General features: G+C 40.5%; 1 protein-coding gene across 1 annotated transcript in view; it reads right to left on the reverse strand.

The window, feature by feature from the left end:
* TNS3 (tensin 3) overlaps positions 1 to 17,537 on the reverse strand; it is a 263,074-nt gene that overhangs the window by 169,157 nt on the left and 76,380 nt on the right. Inside the window, exon 2 of the mRNA XM_074145629.1 lies at positions 14,270 to 14,381. Coding sequence (XP_074001730.1) covers positions 14,270 to 14,381 — 112 coding nt within the window. The remainder of the gene's footprint in view (positions 1 to 14,269; positions 14,382 to 17,537) is intronic.

A 17,537-nucleotide genomic window follows, 5' to 3' on the forward strand; every position in this document is an offset into this window, starting at 1 on the left:
AGCTACTTTGAGATCTCCTGTAAATGGTGAAACAGACAAACAAACAAGCAAAGACAATCACAAAAAGTAAAGAACAGAACAGTAAATCTGTCAGGAAGCCCTCATATTACAGATAGGGTTCTCATCTTCTTTACTAATGCTTAAGCCTAGATTTCAGGGGGGCAACACGAAACATAAAACAAAAATAGATTTAATTCCATGACAAATTCCATTATTTTGCTACTGGCTTGTGCAAAACCAAACGACAAATGTCACCAACAATACACAAAACCTTTATTAAAGACGTAGGTAACACTAAACGCAGTCATTGGGTTTTTTCACTTTCCATGTACATGAAAAGTCATTGTTTGCTGCTTTCGTGTAACACAACAGGAGTGTCTTTGCTGGAAAGAAATTACTGAAGTCAGATGTGAGTTTAGCCTGAAGAGAAACAAGACTGAGTCTTGCAGCAGCACCTCATTCAAACTCATAAACAACACAGAAATATGGTATACAAACTCCATATATACTTAAAGGGAAAACACTTTACAAACAAAGCATTGCTATGAGATTCAAAGGAAACAAAGACTAAAGCCTCAAAAGGTAACTAGCCAAATACACATCAGGCAAAGCTCTTACTGAAACAAACCATGTATTTTTTTCAGGTTTTTAAATCTGTAACATTCTGAGGATAGAGATCTAATTCATTCACAAACACAGCTTTGCTCCTCCTCAGGATCCAGAAATACCCTATTTATATCTAAATCCAGCACTTTGATGGATTAGACTGAGTTAAGTCATTACCTTTCCTCCCTCACTGTCTAATAAAGCTGATTATGATAATAGAACTGGATAGGAATAAGCACTCTGAAATGAGATCACTGACTGTCCAGATGTTGGGAGCAAACAAAGCAGTCCTTTGTGCTCGGAAGCAGAAAGGAGATTCTCCGCCTTCCCCCCGAGTGAATGTCAAACTGCTCATTGCATATGTTGCTCCTAAAAGGCATACTAGCTACATCTCAACAACAGAAACGGATCCCCAAGAATAACAGATCCAAACACCAATTCCCTTTTCTTCGCAGGTCTGAATTTCACTAGCAGACCAAATCTCTGCCTGGAACAACAAAACTTAAAATGACTGAAAGCCCATTTTGAGGGACTGTTCTTGGCATTTACCAGATGCTCAAGTGTTCAAAGCATTTTGTATAATCTACGTATGTCCCACTGAGGTACAGCAAGTATCACATTTTTTCATTTGCATTATTATTTTTATGTATATAAAGATCTATTTAAGCATGTGTGTGTGTAAACATTTACAAATATATATACACGTGTGAACATATGTACACAAATATATATGTGCATATGTACACATACACACACACTCCAAAAACCAAAGTCTTGTTTGTAGTAAACATAAAACCACTTGCTAAAAGCAACTGAAAAAAAATTAAAAAAGAAAAAGGCTGTCAACATAGAACATTGCTCAGGAATTAACAGCTGATTGGAAGAAAGCTTACCTTGGATCACTAACCTGCAAGCCAATTATCAATCTCTAGACGGTAACTCCTAGGAACAACTTTAGTGCTAGTGTGGTAGAGTCATGAGAATAAACTTCAAGGTTGTTTTTAAAGTACAGAGTTAAGTCAGAGTATTTTTAAACTAATTTGCCCTTCTGTTTTCTTGTATCCTCTATTTACCACACCCTCCGTCCCTTCTCCAGAAGGAAGGGATAAAAAAAATTGAAAAAAAATGTCTATATATATACACACACACAGAGGAAGGGGGCCAGTATAAGCATCAGCATAATTTAAAAGAAAGGGAGGTATCAAGAAAATACCATAAACCGGGTATGAGGAAGCACACAGGCTCATACAGAAAGAGTGAACGGAATAATGGCCACGCTGCAGCAGCCACACTGTCCAAGTATCTGAGCACAGAAGAGCGACTGGAGAGGTGTACCACTGCCTTTCTGCAGCCTTTCACAATGCAATTCATACGGTTTTCTCCACTCCATAGCAGCTAACATCATGAACAGTGAGAGATCTCTTCTCCGACACTATCAAATTAACCACTCATCCACACAGAAAAATCAATTTGCTTGATGTTTCATTACTTAGAATTAATCTTGCCACAGCTAATGCTATTACCTTACAGAACTACCCTGCCCATGGTTATACGCTCAGCCCAAGGCTGGTTTGCCTCAGCCAGTACTTGCAACGAGATAGATTGACTCAATCATCAGATTGCCAGAGAAAGGGAATCACGTTTCAATATGCCAGCTGTTTTTACGCAAAGCCTTGCATAATAGAGATGCACTTTCAGAAAATTTTAAAGACCAAAAAAGCAGTATTATACCAAAATCATGCAATGCCTTTTCAGTGCAACAAACACGCAACGCAAAAACATACGAAAAATTGAGCATACTCACATACATGCAACTTACAGTTAAAAGATCTCAACAAGCAGCTTCTACTGAATGCTGGCATTCTTCAGGCAAAGCTTACAAGTGAAATAGCACTCAGCTCTTTTCAGGGCTACAGCCAAAGTGTATTTGAATTTAAAAGTGTGCCTGAAACAGTCCAGAGGACTTAATGTCACACTCAGCGAGGTTACTTCGGTTTTTCAACTGAACAGCTGAATGTCTGCATCCCACACATCAGCTCTCATCAAATACCAGACTTTCCAAATTTGTGTTTAAGGATTCTGGCATCAGTTCCAAGAACAACTATCCCAAGCTGGCTGGCAATGAAATGGAGGCCAAGCCACATTAAGTCAATTTACTACACTTCAAAACAGTTTCTAAACAATAGCTCTGAGAATCTATTTTTTTTAAAAAAAAGGAGAGAAAGGGGGAAAAAATAAAATAAAAGACATTTCTTTGCATCAAAATGAAGATGTGTTAACTCCTGCAAGTTAACAATACTGCTGACAGGCTAAAGACAGAAAGATAAGCACAGTGAATCATATTTTTCATACTTAAACCCCAAAATTTGTATGAAATGAAAGTCCTACTTCTTACATTCACACGTTAGATGCTCTCTGCAAACCAAGAGCAATGTGCTTGCAAAGTAAGAGAGTACTTTTATAAACTAACTACGGAATGATTTACGGTTAACCAGGACAAAAAGCTGAAGTTGTTCTCTGTGTGGTAAAAGCTACTCGCTTTGTCATATTTTAGCATTTAATGGACATACAGTATAGTAATATATTCCATACAAATATTCTGTCACACTGTACATTCAGTGAATATTAAAACACAAGTAGTTTATAAGGACAACCTCACACTTAACCACAGCTTTTATCAAGTAACTCTCCATGGGTGTTTGTTTTTAAACAACTCTATGTATGACAAGGGTACAAACAAGGTAATTCAGAAATCCTCTTAGGGCAGAAACTTGCATACAAATAGAGAATCTAAGAGATGTAACTCAGTTTAATACCTTATTAATCCCTAAAAAAGATCACTTGCCCCAAAAGCACATACTATACAACTCTTGATATTAATTTTTAAGTTCCTGCCGACAAATAATAAATTTGGATACTGAATCACAGGCTTAGCTGCTTGAAAGACGCTTTCTTTCCCTCAGCATCTCCAACTCAGCTTCCCCAAAACAGACACACGCTATTGTAGTTATTTTTTGACAAAAATGGAAGACCCTTGATGATCCCCAACAAAATGTAATCTAAACAAAGCACGTAAAAAGATTTGTGTAATCAAGGCTTAGTTTTTAGAGTTTCTGATTCCAGCCTTCTCTTTTAATACCAGGGAGAGAGGGGTGTCCATGCCGCAGGAGTGGTACACACCAGCCATTTTGGTAGCCAGGCTAGTGACACCACTACTGAGCAACATCCCCCTCCTGCAGAGAGTGCTCTGCACAGAATCCCAGGTCTGTCATTGGTTCTGAAGAAAAGATGTTTTCCTTTTTGAGAAACCAAATCAAGATGTTTTAACAAATGCATAGCAAGGCCACCACAACAGGGTCTTCTCCAGGCAGAGCTCAGTACAAAAAGACATCCACGTCCCAAATAGAGAGAACTGTGTAACTTGCTGGCCATTTATATTTTGACAAGAGTTAAATAAAATTGTGATCAGATTATTAGAAAAACCTCTCCCCAACACACACACACTTTTCTGCTGACCTGTTCCTACCAGCTCTGCAACAAAGATCCAGAATAAATGAAAGCAGTATGAAAACCAGACACATGCAAATTATTAACTGCAGCATTAAAGTAAGACGGCGTGCAGTTTTGCAAGGAGCAGATACCTTCGGATGGAGTGAGGGGGAACAGACTTCGAGCTGGAAATATTGGGCTTTAGCTGCAAAAGTAAACACTCCTATTTTTAAGAAGTTATCAGAGTCACACGCCAAAGCTGTAGCGTGTCTAACAGCCACACTACAGCAACAACATCTGCTGGTGCATTTCCTCTGCCTCAAACATTTTCTTAGATTTTCTTTGGCTCTTTTTTCATATTCAGCCAACTATTGTCTCTTCCTCTGAATACTGCTTCCAGCACTTCATGACAGGGACTGCAGACATTGTTTTTGAAGATGAAGGCTAAAAGACAGTTATGGGAAATTTGTGCAAAACTTGAGCATTTTTTACTTTTTACAGTAAAGTGTGTTGTTAATGAGTCTTCCTGCGGATGAAATATTCCACTTACCGTTGCTGACAAGAGCAGTGGAAAATCTTTATTAAGAGAAATACATTTTGGCACTACCGCTCCAATAGTATGGCTGTTCTTTTCCTTTACTCCCACCTTCTTTCTATCTGGGAGGAAGAATCTTGACCATGAAGGTTTTTGGGGGGTGATTTTTGGTTTGGTTGTGTTGGTTTTGTTTTTTTCCTGTGAATTTATAGTCTAACTTTTATCATTTTAACTGCATCTGAGATGCACCTGAGAACTCCCGGGTGAGTTTTGTTTGTTTTTGTTAAATTTCCCAGGGATGGTGGTACAAAGGCAGAACATTAGCACACTGAAAATGTTTTCACATTTTTAAACTTAAATTACTCATACAGCAACTTTTTCTCCACTTTTTAAGCTACACTTGCAAGTTAGGTAGGAAAAGATTAAACCTTAATCCAAAAGTTATTTTTAGATCTCCCCCTCCAGCTGAGCAGACAACCCCGTGTTGCAACATTCAATCCACAAAGCCATTTCAACCAGCCTATGGTTTACTCTGGTCAGCAATCCACAAGAAACCAAAAAAAACGGCTGGAATGTCTCCAGGCTTTTCTCACAGCTGCAGACAGCGCAAGAACTGCAAGATCTCAAAAGCTTCCATGTCTGTGATGGATCTTGAAAACATATCGTGCATAAATTATACCGGGAGCAAGGATCAGAGAAAAATAAGAGATTGGCTTAAAACAGATGATCTTCAAGCAGAATTTAACTTGGCTACCACAGTTAAAGATAACAAGAAGAGATTTTTTTCAGTATATCAATAAAAAAAGGAAGGCTAGGGAAAATGTAGGCCCACTGATGAATGAGGTGGGTGCCTTGATGGTGGAAGACACAGCGAAGGCGGAGTTGCTGAATGCCTTCTTTGCTTTGGTCTTCACTGCCAAAGCTGCCCCTCATGAATCCCAGACCCTGGAGACAAGGGGGAAGGTCTAGAGAGAGGAAGACCTTCCCTACATTGGGGAGGACCTGGTTAGAGACCACTTGGCCAAACTAGACATCCATAAGTCCATGGGCCCTGACGGGATGCACCCACAAGTGCTGAGAGAGCTGGCAGATGATATTGCTGGGCCACTCTCCATCATCTTTTAAAAGGTCATGGAAAACAGGAGAAGTGCCTGAGGACTGGAGGAAGGCAAATATCACACCAGTCTTCAAAAAGAGCAAGAAGGAGGACCCAGGGAACTACAGGCCAATTAGTCTCACCTCTGTCCCTGGGAAAATGAAAATAATGGAGCAACTCATTCTGGATGTCATCTCCAAACACACTGAAGATCAAGAAGTTATTGGAAGTGGTCAACACGGATTTACCAAGGGTAAATCATGCTCGACCAATCTGATAGCCTTCTATGACGTTATAACTGGATGGCTGGAGGAGGGGAGAGCAGCAGATGTCATCTACCTTGACTTCAGCAAGGCTTTTGACACTGTCTCCCATAACATCCTCATTAGGAAATTAAGGAAGTATGGGCAGTGGGGCGGATTGAGAACTGGCTGTGTGACAGAACTCAGAGGGTTGTGATTAATGGAGCAGGGTCAAGTTGGAGGCCTGTAACCAGCGGTGTCCCTCAGGGGTCAATACTTGGCCCAGTCTTGTTCAACATATTCATCAACGAACTGGACGAGGGGACAGAGTGTATCCTCAGCAAGTTCGCTGATGATACCAAACTGGGAGGGCTGGCCGACACTCCAGAGGGCTGTGCCACCATCCAGCGAGACCTGGACAGGCTGGAGAGCTGGGCAGAGTAGAACCTAATGAGGTTCAACAAGGGCAAATGTAGGGTCCTGCACCTGGGGAGGAAGAACCCCAGGCACCAATAGAGGTTAGGGGTGGACCTGCTGGAAAGCAGTTCTGAGGAGAAGGATCTGGGGGTCGTGGTAGATAGTAAACTTTCCATGAGCCAGCAATGTGCCCTTGTGGCCAAGAGGGCCAATGGAATCCTGGGCTGCATAGGGAAGAGTGTGGCCAGTAGGTCGAGGGAGGTCATTCTCCCCCTCTCCTCTGCACTGGTGAGGACACAACTGGAATACTGCGTCCAGTTCTGGGCTCCCCAGTTCAAGAGGGATAGGGAACTACTGGAGAGAGTCCAGCGTAGGGCAACTAAGATGATTGAGGGATCGGAACATCTCCCTGATGAGGAAAGGCTGAGAGAGCTGGGGCTCTTTAGCCTGGAGAAGAGAAGGCTGAGGGGAGACCTTATCTGTGTTTACAAGTATCTAAAGGGTGGGTTGAAGGAGGATGGAGCCGGACTCTTTTCAGTGGTTCCCAGCGATAGGACGAGGGGCAACGGGCTCAAGCTGGAACATGGGAAGTTCCATTCAAATATGAGGAAGAACTTCTTTCCGGTGAGGGTGCCAGAGCCCTGGAACAGGCTGCCCAGGGAGGTGGTGGAGTCCCCTTCTCTGGAGATCTTCAAGCCCCGCCTGGATGCAGTCCTGAGTGATGTGCTCTGGGCAACCCTGCTTTGGCAGGGGAGTTGGACTGGATGATCTCTAGAGGTCCCTTCCAACTCTGACAATTCCCTGATTCCGTGATTCCGTGATTCAAAATAAGAAAGCCAATGTTGTTAAAAACTTGTTTATTACATGGATACGAGCTAACGGGCCTGGAAGTTTTGATTCACAGCTGTTCTTAAGCTCCTACAGAAAACATTAAGTGACAAAGACCTTCACCAGAAGAGAAAACAACACAGGCTATGCAAAGGAGTCATCAACATGATCCTTCAACTACTTACAGAGTTGTAGGCATGTTTTCCAATGGTATTTTTTAAATCTCATTAATGACAATAGATGGGGACACTGCATAAAATCAGCTAACAACTCCCCCTCTTACCTATTTACAGGGTGATGTCTGTAGTCCAGCTTTGTTTCTTGAACCTTTCTTTGTGTACCAGAAGTCTTCAGCACTCCTTACAACAGATTTCTTCAACTATCTCTTCTTTATTTAAATTTTACCTTCCTATAAATTCTTTCTGTCTCCAATGGTAGTTCTTCCCCGCCCCCCCCCCTCCCTTGCTTTGAAGCCAATTAGCCAAATGCATCAAGATTTACTTTGAGGTTCCTTTCCCCACATGACTTATCAAGTTAATCACACTCAAATTATACACTCCAATGATGGCAGCATTTCATTTCTGATTTTTGGGTCAGAGAAGATAATTCTAACTTCAATTTACCCTCAGGAATTTTGGGTTCTCTTCAAGTGGGCTAAGTTTATAAAATTGCAGGTAATGAACTATGTTTATAAAATTGCAGGTATACCAGATAAATAGCAGTCATTGGTTTTCCTGGAAAAATATGCAGAGGGGGCCACACAGGATCACATTGATTTTGTGCCTTTTTTTTTATTTATTTATTAGCTGTAATGAACAGAAGCTACAGCTTTTTAGAAACCTTACTGGTTTGAACGTTAACTTTAAAATAAATTTTATAACTACAGATCAAATTCTGGCATGATTAAGTCCGTCCTTATAAGGTAAACAAATAGGGTAGCCATGTCTTCACTAAGATAACTTTCTGAAACATCATCTACTATCTGTGACGCAGCTTGGCTGCCATGAACATTAAACATCCTATTAGAGGTTTTTGCCTTGTGTATTTTTTATTTTTAAATTAGTAGGAACTTAGAGATTTCTGCCAAAATTCCTCCTACCTCCGACAGCTCCCTCTAGGGCAGCAACATGCCATCAAAGGATGTCAATTTTACAGCTTCTCTCAGCTCCAGAGAGGTCTGTGTTCAGTCAGGATGCTTATGTACCACTTGTGTAATGTCTGCTAATTACAGTTGTTTCTTCTATATCTCTGTATGCTCCAGTAAGTCTTTATTCATCCTCCCCTTTCATGCCTTTGCTGTTGTTATGCACATAGATTCCATGTTTGGCTACCTAAGCTCAGCAATGAAATACGAATGCATAGCTTGTACAGCTGTGTTAATTAGAGTACATTTTACTAATCTGGTGGAAGTCGCTATTTACTTTGTGCATCTTTTGTCTAGAGAAGAGGGTCTGACCTTCCCAGGCTTCTGGTGTCACAGATGGGCTGCCATCCACATTTCTTTTATCAGCCTCCTCCTCCCCAGAACAGTACACTGTGTCACCCATGTCCATGTCAACACCCACCCATTTCTGAGGGGTTCCTAAAAAGACTTCTTTACTGCCACTAGATCAGTTCACGTAGTCTCCCTTGGGAATCCTCCCAGACGCATTTCACACACAAGGCTAACAGTCAAATGAGGTTTTATAGCATGAGCCTAGGTCCATACCTAACCCAACATTGTTTGGGCATTCCATAAATCCCTCTTCCTTGGAGTTCACAGCAGCTACAAGCTATTAATCCACTCTAGGCACAGCAACAGACTACGCTCCTTGGTCCTACAGCCTGCATAGCCTGGTTTACACACAGTTGTCTGTATACCATATCATCATGTGTTGGTCACAACTGAAAAAATACAGTGCTAGCAAAAAGAAATTCTAGGTCTCCTTTCTCACAAATCCATACGCCTTTTAAATTTGGAGGTCATTAGCAATTAATTGCTTAGGAAATGTTTTCTGGTTTTCTTGATGAGCCTGAGCCATACATACAAGATCATTACATCATTATAAATCTTAAAAGTATTAATTGAAACAGTTATCTTAAAACAATCTTAAAACAGTCCCATGGAAGGCAACACAATTTGCTGGATCAGTGCTCAGGAAAACATGTAAGTGTACATAAAAATATCAGAGAGAAAGCAAGAGTGATATGATGAAAAACCCTTTTAATTTGGCAAGTATTTTATGCTAAGATCTCCCACATAATAATATTAACATAATTATATGGCTATGCTTACTGCCAAAATTAACCATAAAAGGATTATAGTTATGTTGAAATTACAGTTAATATGTATCTTAAATATAATGTATTATAAGATCAATAGATGGATAGATTTCGTAATACACCCATATAAGTGCCTAGTAATAGCAATACAGGATCTTATTTCACAAGGATCACTCCATGGAAACCGGAGTGACACAAACACCCCCACTCCACAAATGCACACAACATTTTTCACCGTGTAGAGCCAACTGTAACGCCACTGGCCCCAGCAGGACCCAAATTCCTTTGGCATTTCTAGCTTTCTAGTGTGTCTGCCAGAACTGTAACCACCGACATGCTTTGCCCATTATTAAAATACTAACATGTTATTGCTGAACTTAGCACTTACTGAAAGATAGAGTACATAAAACCACCTGATTTCATGTAAGATTAAATATGCATATATTTATATACACAGTATGCACAAACAAGCCTAAAGAACAGTTTGTCAGCTCAAAATGAGTCTCAATATAAACTGAGTACACAATGAGATTTTAAGTGGATTGCTAGCCCTGACCACAAGCACAATTACAAACAAGCAGGTGAATTTCGAAGGAAAATAACAAACCTCTTTAAGAAGCTAAAGAGCTACAAATTTCTTCAAATCCTCATATATCATCTCTAAGTGGCTGGAAGCTCTCGATTATACACAGATAGCGTAAGCTGATGAGAAAATGTACTTTCTACCATCACTGCATGCTACATGCTCAAGGAAACAGTCCAGGGCCTGCTGTAAGCCAATCAACCCTTGTGAGACCATATGTTAACATGACTTAAAAGACAGAAGTTATTATACAGACCAATTCTAAGTAAAAAAGGTGAATTGTATTCTTTATTACGCTCAGCTTGCACACAACACCGTGAGCATTTCTCTGCTCACAATACAGCCAGCAGTACATGCCAATGTAATTTAACGCCTCTTTGGCTAGCATTTATACACGGTTCAAAACGCACATGTAGTCAAACCATCAAGGGAAAAAAGCTTTCGAGAAAAATAAAAAAAACTGAGGAACTAAAATTCTACAAGCGCTCCTCCTGGGATTGCTCAAACACATATTCCCAACACCAACACGTTCTTGGCTAGGTTAGATTAACAAAAAGATACTCAGTTCATTCAAACTACCATTAATTCCTTTAAGTTCAAAATCTAGTTTATGGAATGCTTTGCATCGCATGTAAAGCCTCACTACCAACACCTATACACGCTAACTTCACTGTCAACTGGAGGGGAGGGGAGTTTCACCCATCAATGCTCTAGTAACTAGGAAATAATATTGTATTGTTAAAATTACTCCAATTTCCCAGATCTGGTCTCCAGTTTTTAAATTACCAGAAAAATAGGTTCTAGAGATTGGGAAGATTCGGAGCATCTAAAAAGCTCTCTGTTCTACACTAATAGTCATTTGATCACAACACAACAAAGATAAATGATAATTTTAAAAAGCAAAGAAAAATAAAGTGAAATAGAAATAAACAATAAATATATTTTACACATATAAAATATAGAAGAAATATAATAAAATAGATATTCACATGGGAAACACAAATTCTATCATTATGACAGCTTGTTTACAAATAAAGTATTGAATATTCAATATCTAGGGTAAGTAGCTTAAAAAGAAAACAACCATCAAAAGGCTTTTGTAACACTCCAGCCCTTTGGCTACGTACGGAAGTGTGCATGATCAGGATGTGTATCTGCTTAGCCCTGAATTAAATTGAACTGTAACGCAGGGAAGATCAAACCAGAGCTCAAAAGCATTGAAGTTTGAGGTAGCACTAAAGAGACAGGGGGAGTCCTGTGGTCCTCGGGTCCCTGCATGGTTTTCTGAACAGCCCTCAGTTCCCTGAACGTGCAGGTACTGCAGAAATCAACCAACAGCTGGCTGTCCTTTCTTCACGAGAAGCTGCATCCGGGGCATAGCCCGGCTACAAACATGCTTAGCAGGGAGGGAGAGAGCCAGGAGCTTCTCCATCTTCAAATCTGCTTTTCCTTTTTGTCACTGTTTTGGTGGAGCTTGTTAAAAATAAATTCACTGTAACAGAGTATGCTTTACTGAGGTGAACTGAAGGATACAAGGACAAAGGGACATCATCATTCAAGCATACCTTTAAGTCAATCATTCATTTTTCATAGAAAGCTTTTAGGCACTGCATCCAGACCTGCCTACTGGCAAAGGACACGTTTTGCAAGCCAGGTCTAAACAACACACCCCCCCAAATGACTGCCACGTACTAATGAAAACTTATCTAACCAACACAACACCCAGTTATGGCCCTTTCTTTTTTTTTTTCTTACAACAAGTAGATGATTCATTGCTAGACAAACAATAAACACTACGTAGTAACCAATCCGGAGCCTTTCCCCTCCCCTCATTTCTCTTGACACATAACTTTCCTTTAACTGATAAGATATTATGGTCTGAAAGGAACCTGCAGTCTGTACAAAGAGCTATTATTTTCTGAGGAGAAACTGTTTAAAAGCAAGATTTTCTCATTAATACACAAAGGAACTTTATCTCTTCTTAACAAAAGGCTTTTCTTCTCCCTCCCCTGTCCCCAGTGCCAACTTGCTCACTTTCATTCAGCAACATCAGGGAGAATTTATCAGAAGCAGCAGCCACCAGGGTTTGGCTCTGAAACAGCTGGTTTATTTTTCTTCATATTAATAGAGTTTCACAGTACTAAGGTACATTTCAAGTACTGCAGTGTTGGCAAGGGAACAGACAATGTTTAGTTCTATCTTTTCCCAAACTCTGCTTTTTAAAGCCCATGCTGTAAGTTAAAATACAAATGGGTTCTTATTAAATTGAAACTACTTGGAGTCATTACTTCACGCCGTGCAACTCCTGTTGCTCCCATCCCACAGGTAAGGATCAAGCAACCAACAATCAAAACGTACCACCGGCAAAGAAGGATGGTGGGTCTGCCTGGTGCTCACATCAACAAAAGGAGCTATGTGATACTATCAGGGGGCTCCTTCTTGGAAAATTGCACCCAGAAACCTAGTGAAAATTATCCCAGGCAGACTTAGAGATCGACATGGAGGTATCATAGCCATGAATGTATTGGTTTGAGGAATGTGTTGGGGGGAACCCAGTAGAAGCGCTTGTAGAATTTTAGTTCCTCAGGTTTTTTTTTGGTTTTTCTTGAAAGCTTTTTACCTTGATGGTTTGAATCCATGTGAATTTTGCTTTCTTCTGGATATTTTGATTCACGTATAAACGCTGGCCAAAGAGGTGTTAAATTACATTGGCATGCACTGTTAGTTTCTGTATTTGAACAAAATCTGTTACACGTTGGGGCAAAAGGAAAACTTACTCAGACTCAATGTCACCTCTGACCTGTTCACAAGACATATGGTAAAGCTCTTGGCACCTCTGGTAGGTATGCACACCGACATCACCGTTGTGAATCTGAGACTTCCAGCTCTGGGCTGCGATAATTCAAATCCAGAGCAAAGTGGCAAATATTTTTTTTTTCTATTTCCATCCCCAAAGTACCGATTCTCTCCTGGCTTTTTACACTGAACCTGATCAAGAGGGTCTTCAGGCAGTCCTTCACTAAGCAGCAGAAATAGTATTGTTGGAAGGAAGCCTAGTGTGAAAACAACTAAATCCTAAGAACTTTGGAACCAACCTCCAGAAGGACAGACAGAAGAACATGTTAAAGAAATACATATATAACTACCACTCCTATGCTGATAGCAGTAATGCTGAAAAAGTGAGGTATTTTACTGTTTATCTGCAAAGTCTGCACCTTAGCTCAGGAAATGGTCACATTCCTTCCACATTCAAATCTCTCACCTCCTTCTTAAGCCCTCAGAGGGATCCTAAGGTGTCTGAGGTATACGGGAGAGAAGAGGAGGGAGAAAGAGATCCATCTTCCCACCAACTGGGAAGTGGTGCAAACACCTCTAAGTGAAAACAGCGACCACACTTCAGATGAAGAGACAATGGCATTCTCTTACTTGGAGGTAAACCACGCATGCGACAAGAGACTGTTTATTAACATGAATAACAGGGGTTGAACATTAACCAGGCTAAACCAGTACAGAGAACTGAAACCCCTGCCCCGGGACAACTTGCAAAAAGGAGCTTTCCCAAGATTTAATTCCACCACAGGTACCCCATGGAGAAGAGGTAAGTATGCTCAATTCTACACAGCCGGGGAAGAGAGTGACAGAAAACAGCAGTAAGGAGTAGGCAGCAATGTCAGAGGCAGCTGAGTCCCTGCAGTCTGTGTGTTCGGGGACGATCTCTATTGCTTCTGTGAGTGATGAGACTGAAGGATTAAGGATTAGACAGAGTATAGCGCAACTGGAAAAATTAAAGTAAATAAAGAGATGGCCACTCTTGTGATTTTTTTCAAATTAATGCAGAGAAAGCCTTCATGCCTCAGTGACTGAGGGTCACACTCTTCCTCATTTGGAAACTGAATTCCAGAGACATCAGTCACCCAGTGTGCGCACATCGCTCACATGCTCCTCGGAGAGCCTCCACAGACATTGCCTTATTCTGGAACCTGCTTGAATAGCAGTCATAAAAGCACATCATTATACCAGTCCAATTACCTACTACAGCACCCCACTCCCTGACAAGAGCAGGGAACATTACTGTACAAAGGAAGGAAATAATCCAAGGTAACATTTATACTTAGTCCAGGGAGAATTCCAGAAATGTGAATTCTTTGAAACTTTAATATATAATTTATTTCCTTTACAAGAAAGTAAACAGCACATCATACATTACTCACCTCTGCAGGAAAAGCCTTGGCTATCAATTACTTGTTTGCAGATTCCACAAATTTTGGATTTCTTAAAAGACTTGCTTTTGAAGATGTGGGACCTTGAAGCTGTTTCTTGAGGCTGGAAACAAGGGGAATAACATCAGACCCTCCTTCAGCTTTTGAGCCATACTTTTAAGTGAAATGCAGATAATGTTAAATTAAATATACCAGTAATGTGTCAGTAGTACAACAGTAGTATGTCAAAGCGCTCTTGCTCACTCTCTTATCCTCACTCTTATTCAAGACCATGAGCTTTCCACTCTCAAGTGTGGGAAGCAACAGCATAGGAACCTCTTGCAGACACTGCAAGGCATTTTATATCATGACTTCAGAATCCAGTCCATGACTTATCTTTTAAGAGGAAATACAGAATAATCTTCATTATATGAATCAACGACCTTCTGACCTAAGGTTTCACCTACATAAAAACTTGCATTGGTTCTGCTTAAACTAGCTAAAAATAGCTTAAGTAATGCTCTATCTCAGTAGCCAGTTTAACTCATCTGGTGCAGAAGACAGCTTGGACTTTTCATTTAACAAATGAAAAGATTGCATGCAAGCTGACTTCAGCACAGATTACTAACTTTAAAATCACTTTTGCTTCTTTCCTGCATAAGTACAGTAGTTTAAAGGAACATTTTTTTCCACAGTGTGTCAAGTAACTGAAATGTCATGTTAAAATATAATACAACCATGATTCATTTCTAATTGGGGACAGAACTGCAAAAGTCAATAGCATATACGTGATGGATATTACGTGGCTTCTATAATTTAGGAAACATTTAAGTAACAAAACTGAGGGGGTAACAAAAGCCTATGACAGAGTCAGCATCTCCTTTCGAAGGGTAAAAAACCCCTCACTTTCATTGGCAGACTTTTTGGAAATACCGGTTACCTATTCAAAAACAAATCCCATGTTCACCAGACCATGAAAATCCCCCAGTGGTTCTTCACGTTCCTCATTTTCATTTCATGTTTGCACCCTACTGTCCATAAAATCAGCACTGCCAACAGGCTTGGCATTCAACGCTCAGCCCCTGCACAGAGCTTCAGCAGCAGAGGTGTCCAGGAGCAGAGACCCATGTTTTCACACGCAGCCAGGCCAGGCGACCACACAGCCAGGCTTCCTCCCGTACGTCTGATGAGACAGTTCCCCAGCATGGTGCGATGCACAAGCCTATGGCAATAAGGTAACGGGAGATTTCTTTGTGGCTTTGGGCAATTCAACATGTAGCTACAGGCAACATGTTTACTATCTCCAAGATCATCTACAACACGGCTGCTTAGCAAGCACAACAGTCATAAAAATCCATGTCACCTTCCAAGTACTGCCTCCACTGCCAAGCTAGAGGTCCAGAGGAGCCCCGAGGAACACAAACGTCAGCCACTGACCACCCTGAGCAGGCCTGGGTGTGCGGGGCTATGCTCCCGACCAAGGGTGCAGAGCCAGCACGACCTTAAGAAGAGCTTCAGGAAACATTGTTAGTCCTACCCACAGTGTAAAGCCAAGACAATTAACACAGTTCCATAAACACCATGATAGAAATTACTTAGGCTGAAGAAATAAAACTCATGCTGGACTCTCGGGAAAATTCTTCCACCAGTAAAGTGTATTAATGAGGAGAAATTAGTGAGAGAAATAGTAGAATAGCCCACATCCTCAAAAGGCTGAAGCGGGAATGAAACACTTGAGAAATAAATTTGAACTGTAACTACAATGCTTCATTAGACACTTCCATCACTCACTGTAGAAGCTGAAGTCACAAATTCCCCTGTGTTCCCCACCGCTGACACCTACATCATGTTACTTCAGGTTAAATAGAAAGATGTTGTCAGAGTTATGATTCATATTAAAAATAAACCATAAAGAAAAAGAACAGCTGAACTCCAGCATTATGTAGGATCATACTGGATAGCAAACAGAGCAAAGTTATTACTTTCAAAAAATCTCTGTCATGGTTGGGTTTTTTGCGTTTGAAAGTATGGGAGATGTTTTTGAAGAGACAGAGGTCTAGGAGGAAGGGAAAGCATCATTCCATCCAGGTAACTTCACTAATCTGATGTGAGGAGGTTCTATGCCATAATAGGTCCAGGAATTGTGCCCAAAGAGCTGAGAGTCCCCAATCTCCATAGCCTCTTCTGTGTAAAAACATCAGCAATGACATCATCTCCACCACCTGCTGCAGTTTCTTGGCTTTATAGATACACAGACAGAACACAGAATTCTCATTTTGGATTTTATCCACTCTTCTTCCCTGTAGACTTCTACTTGTGGGTGAAGTTTACAGGACATGTCTGTGACTCTCTCTGAAAAGTAAAGTTTTGCAGAGCTTGCAGTTTTGAAGAAATTCATGGATAAACTTCACAGAGGGCGGGGGGAGGGGGGAGAAGAGGGGGAAAGAGAGAAAAAACAAAGAGGAAAGGAAAAACAAAGAGGAAAGGAAAAACAAAGAGGAAAGGAAAAACAAAGAGGAAAGGAAAAACAAAGAGGAAAGGAAAAACAAAGAGGAAAGGAAAAACAAAGAGGAAAGGAAAAACAAAGAGGAAAGGAAAAACAAAGAGGAAAGGAAAAACAAAGAGGAAAGGAAAAACAAAGAGGAAAGGAAAAACAAAGAGGAAAGGAAAAACAAAGAGGAAAGGAAAAACAAAGAGGAAAGGAAAAACAAAGAGGAAAGGAAAAACAAAGAGGAAAGGAAAAACAAAGAGGAAAGGAAAAACAAAGAGGAAAGGAAAAACAAAGAGGAAAGGAAAAACAAAGAGGAAAGGAAAAACAAAGAGGAAAGGAAAAACAAAGAGGAAAGGAAAAACAAAGAGGAAAGGAAAAACAAAGAGGAAAGGAAAAACAAAGAGGAAAGGAAAAACAAAGAGAAAAAAGGAAAAGAAAAAAGGAAAAAGAAAAAAAAGGAAAAAAAGCAAAAAGCAAAGCAACCATGGCAGGCAGCACGCAACGCTACTTCCGTGAGTCTCAAAACTGGAATCCAAACTGCATGCAAGTTAGGAGCAAAACCTAAAAGAAACCAGTGCAGAACCACAGGTTACAGACTGATTTTTTTTTTGCCTGAGCAAGAGGCTGTAATTATGTCTGGTCTCCATTGCTAGCATTATGAAACACTCTTTTGTTTACCACACAAGGAAATATGTTTGGCCCTGCTCTGCTCTCTAAGGCACACAGAAATCTAATGAAGCTGAAAGTTTATCCTAGACTCACATCAATGATACACAGCAGACTGTGTAA

This window comes from Numenius arquata, chromosome 3 (assembly GCF_964106895.1).
Source record: "Numenius arquata chromosome 3, bNumArq3.hap1.1, whole genome shotgun sequence".
Taxonomy (NCBI): Eukaryota; Metazoa; Chordata; class Aves; order Charadriiformes; family Scolopacidae; genus Numenius; species Numenius arquata.